Genomic DNA, 18,433 nt, shown 5'->3' with positions numbered 1-18,433 from the left:
TGGTTTTTGAGGCTTTTTTGTTGTTGTTCTACTCATAATAAACAGGTCGACCAAGTTTCATATTGCAAGGTGAAATTGGTTTTTGGGGCTGCAAAATTGTTTTTCTCTTTTCAAACCAGCTTGGCACAACTGAGCAATTGAACCTTAAATGTCCGGTTAGGACCAAAATGGCTGACTTCCTGTTTCTTTTGGGTCATGGCTTCCTGAGACTTTTTTTTTTTTTTTTTGGTCTGTCCTGACGTGATCGTGTGCTTTTCCATTTCGTGTGGCTCAGTCAAACTGGCTGCAGGGGCTGAATTTTCAAATATTTGGCAGTGTTGTGTCGATGCATCACCGTGTGTGGTTTGTGTCGTCCTGCTTTTGTTGTGTCGATGTGTGTGTGTGTGTGTGTGTGTGTGTGTGTGTGTGTGTGTGTGTGTGTGTGTGTGTGGTCTGTCCGTCAGAGATAAGACTCGGTAGGGTGGAGCTTAGATACACAACTGCCAATCAAAACCAGTGGAAGTGCGTGTGTGTGTGTGTGTGTGTGTGTGTGTGTGTGTGTGTGTGTGTGCATGTGCTTGTGTGTGTCACTCTCCAGACACTCCTGGTGGTCTTGAAACTGATTGTGGTCCCAAAATAAAATCCCGTGTGTGTGTGTGTGTGTGTGTGTGTGTGTGTGTGTGTGTGTGTGTGTGTGTGTGTTGCTTTGCCCACATACGTCTTCTATATATTTGTCCACATGATAAAAATCAATCGACGCGTGGACAGTACTGGTTCTGTGGAGGCCCGATGGGCTCTGCAGTCCGCCCACAGTCCTCCTTTAGAAGCCCGCACAGCAGCGCCACCACGTGTCCACTCTTAACAACAACAACAGCGGCTAGAGAGCAACTAGTGTGGAAATTGTGAGTGGAAGGAGGAAATAAATATGTCGGACGTCCGCATTGATGTTGCAATCCTGTCTTGCGGAATCATAAGAAATGGGGCGGAATGGTTTGAATTGGTCAAGAGATGTGGAAGGAAGACGTCAATATATCAAATGTGTCTTTGGGATTTTTGGGAACGTGAGAAATAATTGACTCTCCGACCCGAATGAGCTAAATAATCCGTTGTAATGCTTTGAATCGGTTGAGAAATGTGGAAGGCAATGTGCAACCTAACCACATCCATTCGTGATTTTTGTTTGGTGTAAAATGGGCAATGGTGAAAAATGGGGGAATTTGACGGCTGCAGAAAAAGAATTCCCCAAAATGCAGAGTTGGAGGTTGAACTGCTTTGAATGTGTTCCGAAATGTGGAAGGAGGGGGCCTCGAGATACGAGTTGAATTTCTTCCGTAAGCACACTCGTACCTCCGAATGCCTTTTCACATCGGAATGAATGGAAATGCCATGAATCCGTTCCCTCCCGCTCCAAAGAATTGTCACAATGTGTATTTTAAAGTGTCCTGCTTGAAAACATGTCGCGAGGACATGACCAAACACAACACATGTTGCTGAAAGGCTCGAATAACATCAACGCTGATTAGCGTTGGCTTTTAGCTCGTCGATTGAAAGGCTTTGTGTTTCTTTTAAATATACAAGGTGTCATTTTTTGGGGTTTTTAATGTTCGTTTTAGAGTAAACATCAGGTGGGATGGTCAAATACAGTTAGCGTTACATGATGTTTTTTAAAAGGGTGTTTTAAGACCTTGGAAAAAAAAGTGCTTTTAAATGCTCGAAAAACATTCTTCGACTTCTCGTGGGGGTGGTGCGGAACGTCGTCCCAGCCCATGACGGAGCTGTAGTGGATCCGCATTTCCCGATTCATTTTCATATTAATTCTGTCTTGAAAAATGCAGTAGAATAAAAAAGTTTGGGAAGCGTGAGAAAGGTTGCTTTATACGTCCAGACCGAGCTGAACAGTTTCACATGTTGACGTGCGAAATATGCCAAAGTTTGCTCTTCGATGTTTCACACGCAAATGTGAAAAAAAGAGGCTGTCTTCTTGTTCCCTGCCCAGGAAGTTGTAAAGTCCGTGGCATCGTTGATATTCCGTGACCATCCTTCCTTTTCTTTCATGTGCATCGCCCTCTGTGTGTGTGTGGGTGTGTTTTGTGTGTGATAGCAAGATAGGACACTTCTTAGAGAATTTCTGAGGAGAAATATAAGTAATGCATGACCAGGTATGAGCTCGAGAGGATGACTGAGGAAGAGGAGCAGAGGGGTGAAAAGTTGAAACAAATCAAGCGGAGAAAGAACACGGAAACATGAGCGCAAGTGACTCGGGAGGGTTTCAAGCATCGGTTCGGCAGTCCGAAGTTGGCTTCACGTACGGTTTGGTTGACAGAGTTGCCGTTTCGAGGTCGGAAACGAGGCTTCGGCTTTCGAGCCTTAGTTTGGCTTTTCAAATTAGGCTTTCGAGTCAAAGTTAGGGTTTCAAGGAACGGTTTCAGACTCGTATTAGGGTTTCAAGTTGAGGTTTCACACCTGGCTTTCAAATGACACTTTCCAGACCGGATTAGAGTAACGTGCGCACACACGCGCGCAATGTGCACACTGAAGCGACGGTATGAGTTCGACTTGAGCGCATGAGAATAAACGACTCCTCCAGACACTTGCCAGCAGCTGTCAATCAAACACACACACACACACAAGAGCTCACTGAAGCTTGCAGGCTGCCGGCAGATGGTTAAAAGAGCTCGATTTGTGCCGGTTGTGTTCATTTCTGTTCTGCACAAGGGCGGGTGCTTTGAGATGCGAGCACAATTTGTTCCGTGACTATGCTTGTCACTCAAAGTGCTCACATCTCCAAAAAAATCTTTCCTCATTGAAATGAATGGAAACGCAATTTCTAAAAACAAACAAAATCATGTTTTGTTTTCATGAGGAGAAAAGCACTCGATCATATTTGACTTGATAAAAAGCTGAAGTTCATGAGAATGGTTTTGAACGGGGCTAATTGCTTGCCGCTTCCACTGCGCATGACTCGGCCACCAGAGGGCGGTCTCACAGTTATGCAGACAAATGAAGAAGAGTTGCACCAAGGAAATGACCTGAATGGAAGGTGAGTGGAGCCCCGCCCACTGGCACTTTGATAGCCACCTGTGCGCTCCTCCATTTGGGCATTTTTTTATTTTTCAATATTTGCATTTTTGTTTTTCCCACTCATTTCGCCCCGCCTATTTTTCTGGAAGCTATTTTTTTAGGTTTAATTCCCCCCGCCTCCCCCCACCAATGGATTTGAAGGAACAATCACCATATATGTTGATTTTGGCAATTTGCCGGCGAGCACTGTCCCCATCCCTCGCAAATATCGACGGATGTGATTAATTGTTCAGCCCTACTTTCCCCTGTCAAGTAACCAATCTGAATTCATGTTCAGTTTGCTCTTGCCGTTGGGTGGTGGGGCTCTGGAATGCATTCCTGTCTTGAATTTTCGATTTAGTCGAAGATTAAAAACAAAAGCCCAGGCGCTTGTATCTCAAGGCACCATTGTGTTGCTAGCGGTTGCGCAAAGGTGTGAGCGAGTGTGCGTTTGTGTGTCTGTACTTGAGTGAGTGATTGACAGCCGGCCGGCCGGGCCCGCAGACTTCATCCATAAATTGTATTCATAAATATTCCGAAGCGGCCTTGAGGGAAGCCAAATATACGGGTCAGTGCACCTTCTCCCACATGTTAATAAAGCCAGTCAGTGTATAAATCTAAATCCAAATATAAATATGAGTAGAAATATAGAAGTGTGTGTGTGTGCGTGCTTGAAATTGAAGTCGTAAAGCAGCCAAAAGCTTTTAGATGTGACAGCCTGCTTCTCGACTTGCTGTCAACAAACGTGACAAATGAATTTTACAGCTAAACACTTTCGCTTCTTACTTTTGATCAAACCTTTCTTCTTTTTTGTTGTTTTATTTTTCATTTTTGCTGCTTTCACTTCACATTAGCGTCACCTAACGTTGAGCCTGTGGCAGCCTGGCCTCGGACGGACAACTCGGCCAGTGGGAAAGATCACCATTGGTTTTTTTTTTTATCGGCGTGAGGAGAACTTGCGATGAATACGGCCCAAGATTAACGACGACAAATGAATGAAGCGTTCCGAAGAGCGCCCGTAGCTCCTCATCATTTTGTTGTTGTTGATGATGTTTTTGTTCCGTTTCACAGCGCCGCCCACCCCCATCGCTCCACCTGAGCTCCTGGCCGTGGGCGCCACCTACCTGTGGATCAAGCCCAACGCCAACAGCATCATCGGCGACGGGCCCATCATCTTGAAGGAGGTGGAGTACCGCACCACCTCGGGAAATTGGGCCGAGACCCACGTGGTGGACGCGCCCACCTACAAACTGTGGCACTTGGACCCCGATGTGGAGTATGAGATCAAGGTGCTGCTGTCCAGACCCGGAGAAGGGGGCACGGGACCCCCGGGACCGCCGCTGGTCACCAGAACCAAATGCGCCGGTATGTTATTCACTTCTCATCGAAATTGCGGATTTCCTGTCCGTCGTGAGACTTTTTTGCGGCTTGAATTATCATCGAAACGTCCGCCAAATTTCAGTCGGAGTCAAACCGGCTCCCGGGCTGCGTTTTCTTTTCGATCCAGTTGGTTGCAACTGAGCCTTTTGAGCCAAAAATGTCTGCTTCAAACCAAAATGGCCGCCTTCCTGGGTGTTGTGGGGCCTTAAGTCTATTTTGGGAGTGTACTTACGATAACCACGGATCAAATTTCATGTTGCTGAGTCAAACTGGTTTCAGGGGCTGCGTTAAAAAAAAAAATCTATTTTGGCTGTAAATATTGCAGATTGTCGGTGGGCTCGGAACAGTAAACAAGATTTGACTGCTGTCATTTTTCCCGTGGTCTCTGCACGGAGTGGTTCCGATTTCCTTGAGTGTCTTTTAGGAGCGCGTGAACGCAAACGCGATGAATGAGGAGCGTTGAATCCAAACGGCGTCCGCCGGGGAAACGCGGCAGCGGCGGTGGAAATCAATCTTGCTCCCTCCCCGCCCCCCGCCATCCTCCTTGTCCTCTTTTGCCGCTCCTTTCGCCTCCCTGGTTACTTGAAATTGTTGTTCAACTCGAGTCGCCATTAAGCAACTCAATACTTAATTGACCCAATTTATGCTGAACCTTGTAAATGTGTCTGTCTTCTCAAAAAAAAAAAAGCATAGTCGGGATTTTTGGGAGGGGGGAATTCAGAAGCGATGAGAAGCCAAATTAAGTGCGAGAAGAGAAAGGCGGCCAATGAGGAGGCAACTGAGGGTTGAGGTTGGCGAGGTTAAGCACTTGAAGGCGCCGTCTAATTGGCTGACAAAGGAAGAGTGACGGGCCCCCCCGGCTCACCCCCCACCCGGAGGGAGGTGACGGCAAATGTCAGGGAAAACGTCGCAATCGGCCTCGTTAGGCTAATGTCCTTCGGCCAATTAGAGCCTCCCGGGTCCCATCGCAAGGAGAGAGAAACAGAATTATTTTTTTTTTCTGAACTCCCGCTGGCTCGTCTAAAACGTTTCAAAAAAAAAAAAAAAAAGCCGTAAAAAGCAAATGGATTGATGAAAGCCGTAGGACGGATGCGTCGTAAAGTCACATCAAAATGTCTTTTTACAAGCGCACTCTCGTCAATCTTTACTGCCGCGGCCCGTCCGACTTTTCATCTTGTTTTTAGGACGATGGTTGGTTTAGATTAGCGAAGGTATCCGCAGAGCGGTTGCCAATCAATGTCAGGACGCGCACAGACCACGGTTGTTTTTGCGAAGCAAAACTACCCAAAAATTAAATATTGAAAAAAATATTTCACTCGTGACATAAAAAATGAAAATGCTTTAAAAAATGAAAACTAAGTGGATAATAAAACAAACTACATTTATTGCAACCCCCCCCCCCCCAAACTAAACTAAAACTCATCCCAAAACTAATAAAAAGTAAATAAGAATGAAGCGCTTTTGGACCAAATAAAAATGAATGAAAACAAACAAACCTTCGCTAAAAATGAACCGATTTCAAGAAACAAGTCAAAACAAAGTCAAAACTAAAGATAATGAAAAAATGCCAAACTCTTCCAACCACAGATAAAGGCAAACAACAAAACACGACATGTAACACTCAAAAGGTATGACTGATCCTGGTGCCAAGTACCCGTGATGCAGTGATGAAGAAAACGTTTGAGAGGCGGCGGCGTCACGAAGCCACTCTGCGCAAGCTCCCAAATAATCTCAATAATAATCCCGTCAGCAGCTTTTGGAAAGCCGACCTTGCAAATCTGGCAGCAGGCTCAAAAGGCTGCCGTTTTTTTTTTTTTTTTTTCCGCCGCGGAGGTTTGACGACTGTTGACGCAAAGCCACTCAAGCTGGCGTCGACACGACGGTGCTATTTTAACGAGACTCCTGAAAAAAAAAAACCAAGAGTATGCCGAGAGTTATGTTATGGCGGCACATTTCATATTTGGCGTCTTCGTACCGTATTAATGAAGCCGTTAAGAAAACAGGACTTCTTTTTGCACGTTTAAAATGTTTTTTGTTTTTTTTTTAATGTGAGGAAGGCAGCTTTTCATGACTAAAGTACATGTCAGATAAAATAGCAGAATACTTAACCATGGACCTTTTCTATCTCATTCAAGTCATTCCTGATTGAAAATTTTGCAGAGATGCGGAGGGAAAAAAAAAATCTTGGCAGAGTGGTCAAAAGATGAAAGATGTTTGATCATTTGAGCCCCCGGGGAGAACTCCAAATATTGATGATGTAATATTCCAACAGCAAGAAGCTGTTGTTTTTTTGTCCTGGGCCAGCGGGCCGCTTTGAATGTCGAACCCTGTCAAAAGACAAGAGCCGAACAGATTTCATGACGTCTGGAAGCTGCCAAAGTTTGAAGGTCAACGCATGGGGGGGGGACAAACATTCCTACTCTGAAATTTGCGCGTCACGCTGCTCACATTACAGGTTGAGGAGAAGCGGCACGATCTTTTTTTGTCCTCAGCGACTGTTTCTTGTGTTACGTCTTGTGTCGTGTGTTGTGTGCGTGGCCTTCCCCCGCCCCCCCGCGCACTGGCGCGCGTGCGCACTTTCCACTGCGTCTCTTTCCCCTGCAGCTCTTGGTGCTCGTTAGACAAAGAACAGAGGGGTCACTCAAGTCTCCTAATGAGCTCGCCGCGCGCACACGCAACGCGGTCCGCCCCTTAGAACACGCGCGCGCCGCAGACGCACTCGAGGGTGCGTTCGGTGAGCTCCGTTCACCTCGCTTGCATCCCTAAGTGTGTCTGTGTTCAGTATAGAAAACGTTTCTGGGTTTTTTTTTTTTGTTTGTTTCCCCCCAACGTTGTTGGTTATTCTACCAAGATCTCGAACGTTCTGCTGCGTTTTCCAAAGTTGTCCGACATCATCCAAAATCCTCATCCAAATCTCCCGTTTGCCGACCTTCTCTCAAGAGTCTCTAAAATTCTACAAGCTTGGCCAACGTCCCACAATGTGGAGAACACGATCCATTCGAAGCATTCAATATCTTTGCAGTGGAGCCAATTCAACGTCGGATTTGCAAATCATTGGATTCTGTTTTCAACTCGATTGGAATTGGCTTTGTAAATGAGTTCCGATTTACAAGATGGAGAGGTCGAGAAAAGAAGACTTGAGCGCGAGCGGCAAACAAGGTCAATAACCCGACGGAGGGAGGCGTGGCAATAAGGCGCTCCTTAAACGCACGGCTAACTGATGAAACGTTGGCAGCAGGCGCGCACGCTGGAGGGAAGGCCCTCCTCTGCCACCTGCTGGAGACACACAAGAAGCGACTCGTGAGACCGGCTGCTTTCGTGGAGGACTTGGACAATATCAAGTTGAACAAGGTCTCCAAACCATTAAGCACAAATAATGATCGATGACTATGATTCGATTCATCGTTGCACCTGGAATGGCATCCAAATTGTTCATACGTCCCCCATGATCCCCCATCATTTCCAATGTCACGCAACGGTCCGAATGGGAAAGATTTCCCAACAACTTTCTGCGACGTGGAAAATTTCCAACATCGGTCAACATTTGCCCCAAACTTGTGCGACGTTCAGCAACGGCGAACTATCCCGACCTCTTCCCCCGTTCTCCAACGTTGCTTCACGTCATTTGATGACGTTCGCGTCGAGATGTTTTGTTGTCTTCTCGAGAAAAACGGACAAAGCCGCAACCCCGAGGAAGCCGACGGATCTTTTGGAGGCTCCTTTGAATGTGTGTTTTTTTTGTCCGCGGGCGCCGGCTGACGTTCCCTTCGCGCCTCATTGCTCGTCTCTTGACTCCTCTTCTCCATGCGAACATCCCGCCATCATCGGCCCTCCCCACCCCTCCGGTCGCCCTCCCCCTTTGCTCCCCCGTGGATACTAACTTCAGCGAAACTAGCTCGTTGCCCGGGTAACAAATCTGCCCCAACAGGCCAATTATGAAAGCAGACCAATTAAAGCCCAACCTGTGTGCTCTTTAATGCCTTTCATGCTGTCAGCCCGTTGGCTACCGCGCGCGCACACACACACACACACACACACACACACACACACACACACACACACACAAACACCACACACACACACACACGAGCCCTCTATATGAGCCATCAAAGACTGAAGATGATTTTTCATATTTTATCCTCAAATAAGTTGCTCAGAGACACACACACACACACACACACACACACACACACACACACACACGCCTTTGGGCACATACAAACATGCTCACCCGCACGTGTATGTATCTGCACACTTTGTCCTCAAATAAATTGCTCAGATACACACACACACACACACACACATAAATGCAAAAGCACACACACGCACACATTCATGAAGGTATGGACACTACATAGGAAGCATATGAAATTCGAATGTTTTCTGATTATTATTTTTTTTACATTTTGTCCTCAAATAAATGAATCCAACACGTTCAAACATTGCCATGCACACACACACGCACACAACCGTGCGCGCGCACACGCAGGCCGCGTCTGTTATCGCAAGGCCATCAGGCGATCCGATTTCTCCCTCATGAATGGTGCGCGCAAGGGCCGCCCGTCGGCGGCCCCGTCCGGCGCTAACACACGCGCATACGCGCGCGTCCCGCGCTCGTACGCGCGCCCACACTCGCGGGTCCAAATAACCCCTTATCTCGCCGCAGACGGCAGACATCAATGGTGTGTAACTACAAAGGCGCGGCACGAATAGAAAGACGCACTCCAACGAGACGCCGATAAAGGAAAACCGAGAGAAATAACAGGACCTTGGTCAACTCTGAGTGTCGGCGCGTATGTGTGTGCGCCTGTGTGCGTATGAGGTGGAGCTGTTGGTGTTCGCTTGCAAGAAGACAAACGCAAGAGCACAAAAAGACTTGGAAGCTGCGATTGGATTTTGACCACTGCAGTTAGTTGGCGAGTTGACACGACTTTCCAAGGTTGACCTCAACGCCCTTCGGCAGACGACACCTTACTCGGGTTCGGTTTTGGAAGGCAAAATCGTCTTAGTCCGTCCAATTGTCTGCTCACCCAGCCCTCCGGCCGTGCATCTGTCATCCAACCACCCGAATGTTCATCCATCCATCCAGTCAAAGGTTTCAAAGGTGCCCAATGCAGGCTTCGTTGAGCACCTGGGGATGGTTATCCTGCAACCAACCGAAGGGCTCATTTCAAGAAGTTAATCTGGGTTTGCGCGGCAATCTCCCGTTGGGCTGCGAGCAGTCAGATTATCCGTCCAGATTAGCCGCTCTCCGTCCATTGCCGGATGGATTATAAAATGGCGGCCGTTCATCTGAGCGGCCGAGCGACTTGGGGCGCATCGCAGGTTTTTTAGGGGCCTAATCTTGCTCAAATCTGATTATTTGTCTGCGTCTCCCGCGGGATTGAGCGATGGCGGCACAACAAGCTGCTGTGTGTGAGCGAGTCCTTTTGTTCTTAGACTTCATGAAGCAGCGTGAGGCTCATTAGCCCCTATGATTTCAAATGCCCTCTTCCAAATGGACATTTGTGTGTTTGCGATCAAGAGGGTGCTCTGTTCTTTGCACGAGGGCGGCAGTTCCAAAATCATCTCGCCGAGGAACCCGAAGGACACCTCTTGGTGGGTTTCCAACTGTTGCTGTTTGTATATTTGTGATTAGACTGGGATTGGTGTTTGGTCTGACACCCGCGTTTTCCCGCATTGAGTGAGTTTGCTCAGTTTTGTTTTTTTTTTTTTTTTTTAGCTTACAGGCAAAGACAACTCTGGATGTTTGGCAGCCAACAATTGTTTGTTTGTGTTCAAAATGTTTCGTCACGAGACCTTGTGTGCTGCTCAGAGTTGAATCATTAAGACTTTTCTTGATCAATTGTTCCTTTTCACTTTGTTTTGACTGTTTTTTATAATTCACTTAGGCTTACTTATTTTATTATATATTTTTTCATTGCTTTTTTTTTTTAGTTCAGTTATCGTTTTTTTTTTTAAATTAGTTTTAATGAATGGGTATTTGTCTCAGTCCAAAAAAACCCAAACCACCTGGAAAAAAAAAAACTATGAATGAGTTGAACAACCATCCACAAATCAAATACAAATATTGTATCACCACAAAAGTTGAAGGACAGAATACCGCTTCGAAAGGTTTTGATTCGATGCATCACAGCGGTCAGTCAAAAATATTCGTGAGACGCAGGCTGTGGTGCGGCCATTTTTTCTCTTATAAAAAATGTTTTGATGTTTAACTTCATAATGACATAAATACAATACATCTTTCGCCAAATGACCAAGAGTAGATGAGTTGGATCCAGTCAGTAGATTACTTGACGGGATTGTTTCCTTTAAATCAAAACGTCGATTCCTTCAAGCCCGACAGGCTTTGTGGAGGGAGGGGGTGGGGGGCATGGTCCTCAAACAGGCCACGCGATGCCTCCAAAATTGCCGACCACCACCGCCTAAGGGAAACAACCATTCAAACATCCTGACACACACACACACACACACACATACCCACACACACACACACACACACACACACACACACACACACACACCCTCCCACACACACACACACACACACACACACACACACACACACACACACACACATTTTTCTAAGTCACTGTAATTGTAAAAGATTGCACTGAAATGCGGCTCTGTCTATTTCCTGTGTGGAATGGAATTAGAACCTCATTGCAGGTTAGCTCGAAAGACTTTTCAGTTGTGGACCAAAACATTTGCTTTGACTCGTTCATTAATTTGTTCATTCATTAACTTGGCCAATTGTGTGCGTGTGTGCCTCTGAGCTGTCCAATTTCTATCCCCTTGTCCTGTTTTTGTAAAGTATTGACCGTCTCTTCCAGATCCCGTCCACGGTCCGCAGAATGTCAAGGTGGTGGACGTCCGCGCGCGACTCTTGACGATCCAGTGGGAAACGTTCGGTTACGCCGTCACGCGATGCCACAGCTACAATCTCACGGTACCACGCCGGCCGCAGCCATTTTCCTCTCCCTTTTCCCCTTTGGCATGCGTCCCAATACTTTTGTCCAAAGTTCAGGAGGCGTTTTTTTTTTTTTTTTTTTAACACGCGCTCCGTCTCCCCCTGCAGGTGCAGTACCAGTACGCGTTCAATCAGCAGGAGTTTGCGTCCGAGGAGCTGATCCAGACGTCTTCTCGCTACACCCTGAGGGACCTGCGGCCGTCCGTCACCGTGAGACTGCGACTGGTCCTGGCCAACGCCGAGGGCAGCAAGGAGAGCGAGGAGATCGTCAAGCAGACGGAGGAAGACGGTGAGACGGCGCTAAAACGCCACCGCGGACAACGTGAACACCATCTTGCTTCCGATATCGTTGATTTATTGTTCAGATTTATTTGGATTTTCTTCAACTTTCACATCCCCTTTGTGTCCATGTACGTTTTGTCTTCCCGCTGGAGGCTCAATACTTTTGTCCGTGCTCCAAGCTCCGACGAGCGGCTTGATAAAAATAATCAAAACAAACAACCGCCAAAGAAAATCAATCATGTAACAAATGGCGGGCACATGTTTTTCATGATCCGCGGCAGATGTAATCTGGGCCGCTGCTAGCGTAGTTTAGCATCATTCCCCGCAAGAATCATTGCCGACATGACCAAAGATTGCGCTGGACCATGCCGATTACTGCCTCATGTCATCGCTAATGAGATACACCGTGTGGAATGATTGGGGGGAAAAACAATTATATGTATTTTTTCAGAATTATTATTTGGTCACAAAAACACAAAGAAATGATTCAATATAGGAGCAGGAAATATGAGGAAATGTCTATTCTTGAAAAAAAAAATCAAATAAAAAATACAGTTGTTAAATGCCCATCAAAACTCAGACGCGATGAAAACAAATGAACAGCAAACATTTTGTGTTGATCACTAAATACAATCAAATTCCTCATTAAAATCCATCCATCCATCCATCCATTGCCTGATCCGCTTTATGCTCACGAGGGTCGCGGCGGGTGCCGAAGCCCATCTCAGCCGTCTTCGGGCAGGAGGCGGGGGACACCCTGAACCGGTTGCCAGCCAGTCGCAGGGCGCACAGAGACCAACAACCATCCGCGCTCACACTCACACTCACACCCTCGGGACAATTTGGAGTGTTCAATCCGCCTGCCATGCGTGTTTTTGGAATGTGGGAGGAAACCGGAATACCCGGAGAAAACCCACGCAGGCCCGGGGAGAACACGCAAACTCCACACAGGGAGGCCGGAGCTGGAATCGAATTGAAAAATACCTCTGCACTGTGAGGTCGACGCCCTAACCACTGGACCACCGGGCCGCACAAGTTAAAAATAAATAAATAAACAATTCTTCAAATGAATAATATCAAATGTCAAAGCGAAAAATAATTAAACTACAGTGTGAAAGAATAAATTCAAAAGTAATTCACTTTAAATACTATCAAAGAAATGCATGATGTTTCATTTTATGAAACTACCAAATGAAATTGTAAAAGACATACTCAGTACATTCAGAAATATTAACTTCCATGACTAAAACTAGATTGGAATCACACGATGCTCGTTAAAAAAAAAAAATCTATATATCACATGAATGCAGCATTTGGAACGGGGAGAGGAGAAGTGGCAGTCAGTCAGGCCAAATTACAGATTGGTCATAATAAATCACAATGAAATAAATCATCAAAATGTTGCTCGTTAATATCGGTAACGTGAAATAAAAATGAACCCAACGGAATAAAGGGTTGTATAAAATGACCAAATAAACGCAACTGAATGAATAATAAATGCATTCATTTAAAAAAAAAATGTTTTTTTGATCATTTCGATGCAACTCACACAAACGTTAACGATCCACCTCTGATGCTCCAGAAATGCATTTTGGGGTTGTGAAGGCACAACAGCGTTCGGATTCACGCTAAGCGCCAAAGACGCCGGAAAAGTAGGTTGAGCCGAGGATCAAACGCAAAATGTTGGAAGAAGACGAGAGGAAGATGCTCGCAAAAGGACGAATCGACTCGATTTTCATCGAGCTCCGATTTTACAAGCCGTCATCGCCCATCTGCACATGAAGGAGACGTGACGCGCGCTCGTCTCCCGTCGGCTGCTGGTGTTTTGCGGCCGCGAGAGAAACCAAAGCGCACGCCCGCTAAAAAGACAATTTCAATCAACCAAAAAGTAGGACTTGATAAGAATTTCTAAAAAAAAAAAAGAAAAGCAGGTGCTTGATTGCCAGCTGGAAGTTAATCAAATTTGGGTCTGCATGTTACATGCGCACACGCATGCACACGCACACACACACACACACACACACACACACACACACACACACACACACACACACACACACACACGGTGAATGATAAGGTGGCGAACGTAAAGGACAGAATGTAATTGGGTTTCTTTGTGCGACTGATTTGATTTGCGGGGCGGCCTCATCAACACATTTTAATTACCAAATGAAAATGGTGTTTGTAGCGCTTTGCCGGCTATTTGTTAACGCGTCCGTCTCTGGGAAAAACATTCTTCATTACATGGCGAAGGTGTCGCCGCAGCGCCGCTTGATGGATCGCACTCATTACGGCCTTTAAAACGCTTTGAATCGCCTACAAATTTGATTTTGCTTTGCCCCCCCCCCCCCCAAAAAAAAACAAAAAACAACAAATCGAAACGTGTTCCAACCAAATGATGTTCTTGGACTTGATTGTCGAACTCGGCATCCTGTGTCCTTGCTCGGTAGGAGACTAGTTAGGTCGGAAATAGGAAGGAGGCTACGCAGGTGGGAAATCAGAGCAGATATGTCAGCACCTTGGTGGGTAGGAAATCGGTACCAAGGATGTAGCGCAACATAGTGGAAGGAGTCACGCAGCCTTGATGATTGTGTGCTTGTGTGCTTGCTCTTGCCAGGACTCCCCCCCACCAAAACACTCTTGTTGCTAGGCAGATTTCGTTCCGGTGCCCTGACGGTTTTGTGCGTGTGTGCGCAGTGCCCGGCTCCGTGCCCAAGGAGTCCCTGCAGGACACGCCCTACGAGGACAAGATCTTCCTGCAGTGGAAAGCGCCCAACGAGACCAACGGAGTCATCACCCAATACGAGGTGAGTCCAAAGTCCAAACCCAAACCAGCTAGCTCGTCCCTTTGATTTTTTTCGCCGTGATGACATGAGAGGTCGTGACGGAGGAATCGACGTGGCCTCCGTTGACGTGTGCAGCGGAGCCGCGTCCGTCGTGGGTTTCAGGTTCGCAGTCCCGCTATTTCGCAGATTTTTTGGGGGGCGCACTTAATTCCACTGTCAATCACTCGATTTATTTAATTTGGGACGGTGTAAATTTGAAACATTTCAGCACAGCCTCGTTTCTTGGAAGGCCTCTGCTGTGATCCTGCTTTTTACGCCTCCAGAAAACAACAGCAAAGGGTTCATTTTGTCACGCTTTGGCACACAGTTGGGCGCCAAGAAATGTTGGACAGTTCTCAGGTATTTTGAGGTCGCTGAATCTGAAGGTGACGTTGTTTGTTTGGTTTTTTTTTTTTGCCTGAATTGGCTTTAGCTTTGGAGATATTTGCAAAGGTATTTATGGCACCGGTATTCTCTGTGCGCGCCAACTTTGACCAGTCCGTATTTGTCTTTTCGAGCACATCCGTCCGTCCAGCATTCCTTCATTTTTGATACAATAGGCCGGTCGCACTGTTGCCCAGCACAGAGCCTCCACAAACAAAGAACCGCATGCTGCTTCAGCGAGGCTTTACGGGCCCATTGCGCTCCTTTTCCAACGTGGTCCGTCTTTGCCTCTTTTGCACACGCTCGGCTTGTTTCTCCAGCAACTCCGTCCTTCTCGCGCCGCCTCCTCCGGCCGCTTCACCTCCGCTGGCGTCTCAAACAGCGGCCTTTCTTTGGTTTTTACCTGGCTTTCATTAATGCGCGGCCACGCGCGATCTATTAAGCCCGCCGTCATCTACTAAACATATCACAGGCCCGGCACAATGCTCCCCATTAGAGATAATGACGATAATTGCGCCTATTGTGGGATTAAAGGCATCATCTGCTACATCTGAAGGCCTCTGTTGTCTCTTGTGTCTTCTCTTTTTAACCCGCCTTTGCTTTGGAGGACCACAACCCCCTCGTCCTCGGACAATGGGCGGGGGGGAATCGCGGGGGTGGGAGAAAGGGTGCAGGTGGAGAGCCAACGGCGAGGAGAGATAAGCCGGCGTTAGAAGTAGAAGCGCTCGCCATGATACGCCAATGCAAATCCGTCGCCTCTCTCCAATGCGTTGAGATAATTGCGGCTAATTGCGGGATTAAAGTGAGCGCGTCAGGCGGCGAGACGGAGGGGGCGGGGCCTTCTCCCGGGCTGTCTAGTTCACCGCCAAAGTGCCTGCCGTATTTCTGCCCGGAAATGTGATCGTTGACGGCAAAAAGGATTTGTTTTGGTGCAAAAATGCTGCACTTGCTCACCAAAGCGCTCTTTCGGCACCTCATCCGTGTGACCTTTGTCGGACACCCGCGGCTAATAATCCGGAGCGGCCGCTATACGCGCACGTTTGCTTTTTATGAGTTACGTTGTGTGGTCGCATCTTTTAACGAGGCGTGCGTTGTCGTCCGGAAATGACGCTAATTTCAAACCCAAAACACCGTCTGCCTTCTCGTTTAAATGCAATCCACAAAAATGCTCAACTGACCGCAAAAAGGTTCATTTCATCGCAGCAACGGCATTCCCCAAAGCGCGGAATATTGTCACAAAAGTCATCCCGGTGGTCACGTAAACGCACTATTTTGCCATCAGGAGACCCTCTTTGCTCACAAAAGGCTCCGGTTGAGGCTCGAAGGGAGAAGTGTGATGAGCCATAAGGCTGCATGACAAGAAGCAGAAGACAGGAAAGCTACCTGAATGCAAATCCGTCTTGAGATCATGATGGCTAATTATGGGATAAAAGCGAGCCAGCCAGCGCCACAATGAAAAGGGCACAGATGAGAGCAAAAAGCAACAAAGACAGAACGGAGACGAGAGTTTCGAGGGCAAACGGTCGAATACTGCACCGGACCCTCGCGTCGTGTCGTTCACCGCAAAAGTCGCACTTTGGTCAACAAAAACTTCACAGTTGACCACAAGTTGCATTTTGTTTCAACGAGGTCGTTTGGCTCACCAAACAGCTGCGGGAGGCTTGCGTTGCGCCTTCACAACGCTTTGTTGGGGACGTGGTTGCTCGTCGTGAGCTTTGCCGTTCCAATCATGCCTTCTCGTTCCCTTTTGTGTGCAATATTTGCTCACAAAAAGGCTTCGCGAGGCGACGGAAAGGTTTCATGCTTTACCATTGCAATGAACATTAGACACCATTCGCTCATTTAAAAAAGAAAGCAATGCTCCGTGACAAAATGTTTTGCCATGACCAACAACAACGTAAAAATGGAAGTTGCACATCATATCAAGTTTCACTTGTAAAGTGTGGAGGAAGACGCTATAATGCCCCCAAAATCCGAAATACTTTGACAATTTTCTTGGTGCTAGCGACGTTTATTAATGAGCCTCATTTCTCCGGCTACATTACACACGTTACTTTTTTAAAGTACACGCAAATGACACCGGCACGCCGATCTCCTGGGCAGCGCAGTTGGTGAAGCATTTGGCCATCTCTGCGCGCTTTGTGAATTTGACGCCGTTTGCTCCCCTTTTGCCGATGGGCGCCGCCGCGCAGTCCTTTAGTGAATCGCTATCAACGTGCACCGATCACATCATGACCTCGTCAATCTCTTTTGTCATACCCCACGACCAACGCACCTGAACCCCCACCCCCCTCGATATTATTCTTGGATCCCCGCCACGCATCAGCCAATGGTGAAGCTGCGCCGGCCCACCCGCGAGCTCACCAAGAGTCTGGTGGCTTCACTTTGCTTGATGTGAAACGTCCCGCATCGATCTCCCCTTTGTGCTGTTGATTTGTTGTGGACGCGGCTCCCCCAAATAAGAGCGGGAGAGGAGAGGAGGCCGAAAGGGGGCCCCGCTGTGAGTCGCAGCGAGCGGTCAACACGCAACGACGGCAAACGTCAATGAAAGTCGGTGACAAAGAGCAAGCAAATCATGCGAGAGCCTCTAATTGGCGGCTGGCAAAATGTCACGTGAAGCGCAAGAAAGGCTGTCCAACCATCAATAAAAAAAGGAGTTTTAAAACGCAGTTGATAGTGAACGGCGCCGAGAGGAGCAACAGAACGCGACTGAACAAACCGATGTCGTCCATACGCTTTTCTGCGCTCGCATCCATCGGCGCATGTCACCAATTGAGACGATGCGTAGAAATGTCGGCTTGAGCGGCGGCGAGAATTGTCAACATCGTACGTAGCGGCAACGAGGAAAAGATTGGCAACGTTTTCTGGTCATTTGTTGCCTTTGAAATGATTCAGTATTTGGGGATTTCAATGGATGTGATTTTCACCACGGCGAATCAGTGTGTTCTTGACCTCCTGCCTATTGAACGGTCCTTCTGGCTCTTTGTCGTAAAAATGACCAATGACTGTATTGAGTCCTTGCAGTTTTTTTCCACACTCTAAGGTGCATCTTCAACGAATGGCCTATTTTAAAACGGTTTTCATATATAGGGCGCACCGCATTCGAAGGCACGTAGAATAGAAGCTGCACTTGTGGCTGCAGTGCGGTATGCGTCCACCAGATGGAGATACGCTCAAGGGAATACAATAAAATACAGCTTGATTCAGATCGAGGTTCCATAACCGCTGCAGCTGTAACAAAGCGCTTTACAGAACAATTTCAAATATTACAAGCAAGAAATCGGAATATTGATCCATATATAAGGCGCCTCGGATTAGAAGGCGTAATGTCAGCGTTTGAGAAAATCGAACGCTTTTAGGTGCGGAAAATACAGTACATCACCCGGCATCGAGAACGATCAACACTTAAATGCAGCAGACAAAATAGATACATTTCAAATTAAATCTGAATTAGACATGTATCAATAAATAGTCTTCATAAAGGTGGCGCATGAATACATCTGGACTCTGAAAAGGAATTGGGAAGCTAGCAAGAATAGTCAGTAGCATATAT

At 47.1% G+C, this 18,433-nt stretch overlaps 1 protein-coding gene across 12 annotated transcripts in view; it reads left to right on the top strand.

Annotated features, from left to right (window-relative positions):
• ptprt (protein tyrosine phosphatase receptor type T) overlaps positions 1-18,433 on the top strand; it is a 133,951-nt gene that overhangs the window by 25,997 nt on the left and 89,521 nt on the right. For all 12 annotated transcript variants that reach the window (XM_019860518.1, XM_019860515.1, XM_019860517.1 and 9 more), the window contains exons 8-11: positions 4,111-4,404; positions 11,253-11,368; positions 11,498-11,678; positions 14,369-14,478. In XM_019860518.1, coding sequence (XP_019716077.1) covers positions 4,111-4,404; positions 11,253-11,368; positions 11,498-11,678; positions 14,369-14,478 — 701 coding nt within the window. The remainder of the gene's footprint in view (positions 1-4,110; positions 4,405-11,252; positions 11,369-11,497; positions 11,679-14,368; positions 14,479-18,433) is intronic.

Source organism: Hippocampus comes, unplaced genomic scaffold, assembly GCF_001891065.2.
Source record: "Hippocampus comes isolate QL1 unplaced genomic scaffold, H_comes_QL1_v1.1 scaffold106, whole genome shotgun sequence".
In the NCBI taxonomy this organism is placed as follows: Eukaryota; Metazoa; Chordata; class Actinopteri; order Syngnathiformes; family Syngnathidae; genus Hippocampus; species Hippocampus comes.
Note: the sequence above shows the minus strand (reverse complement) of the source record. Positions and strands in the feature narration are given on the sequence as shown.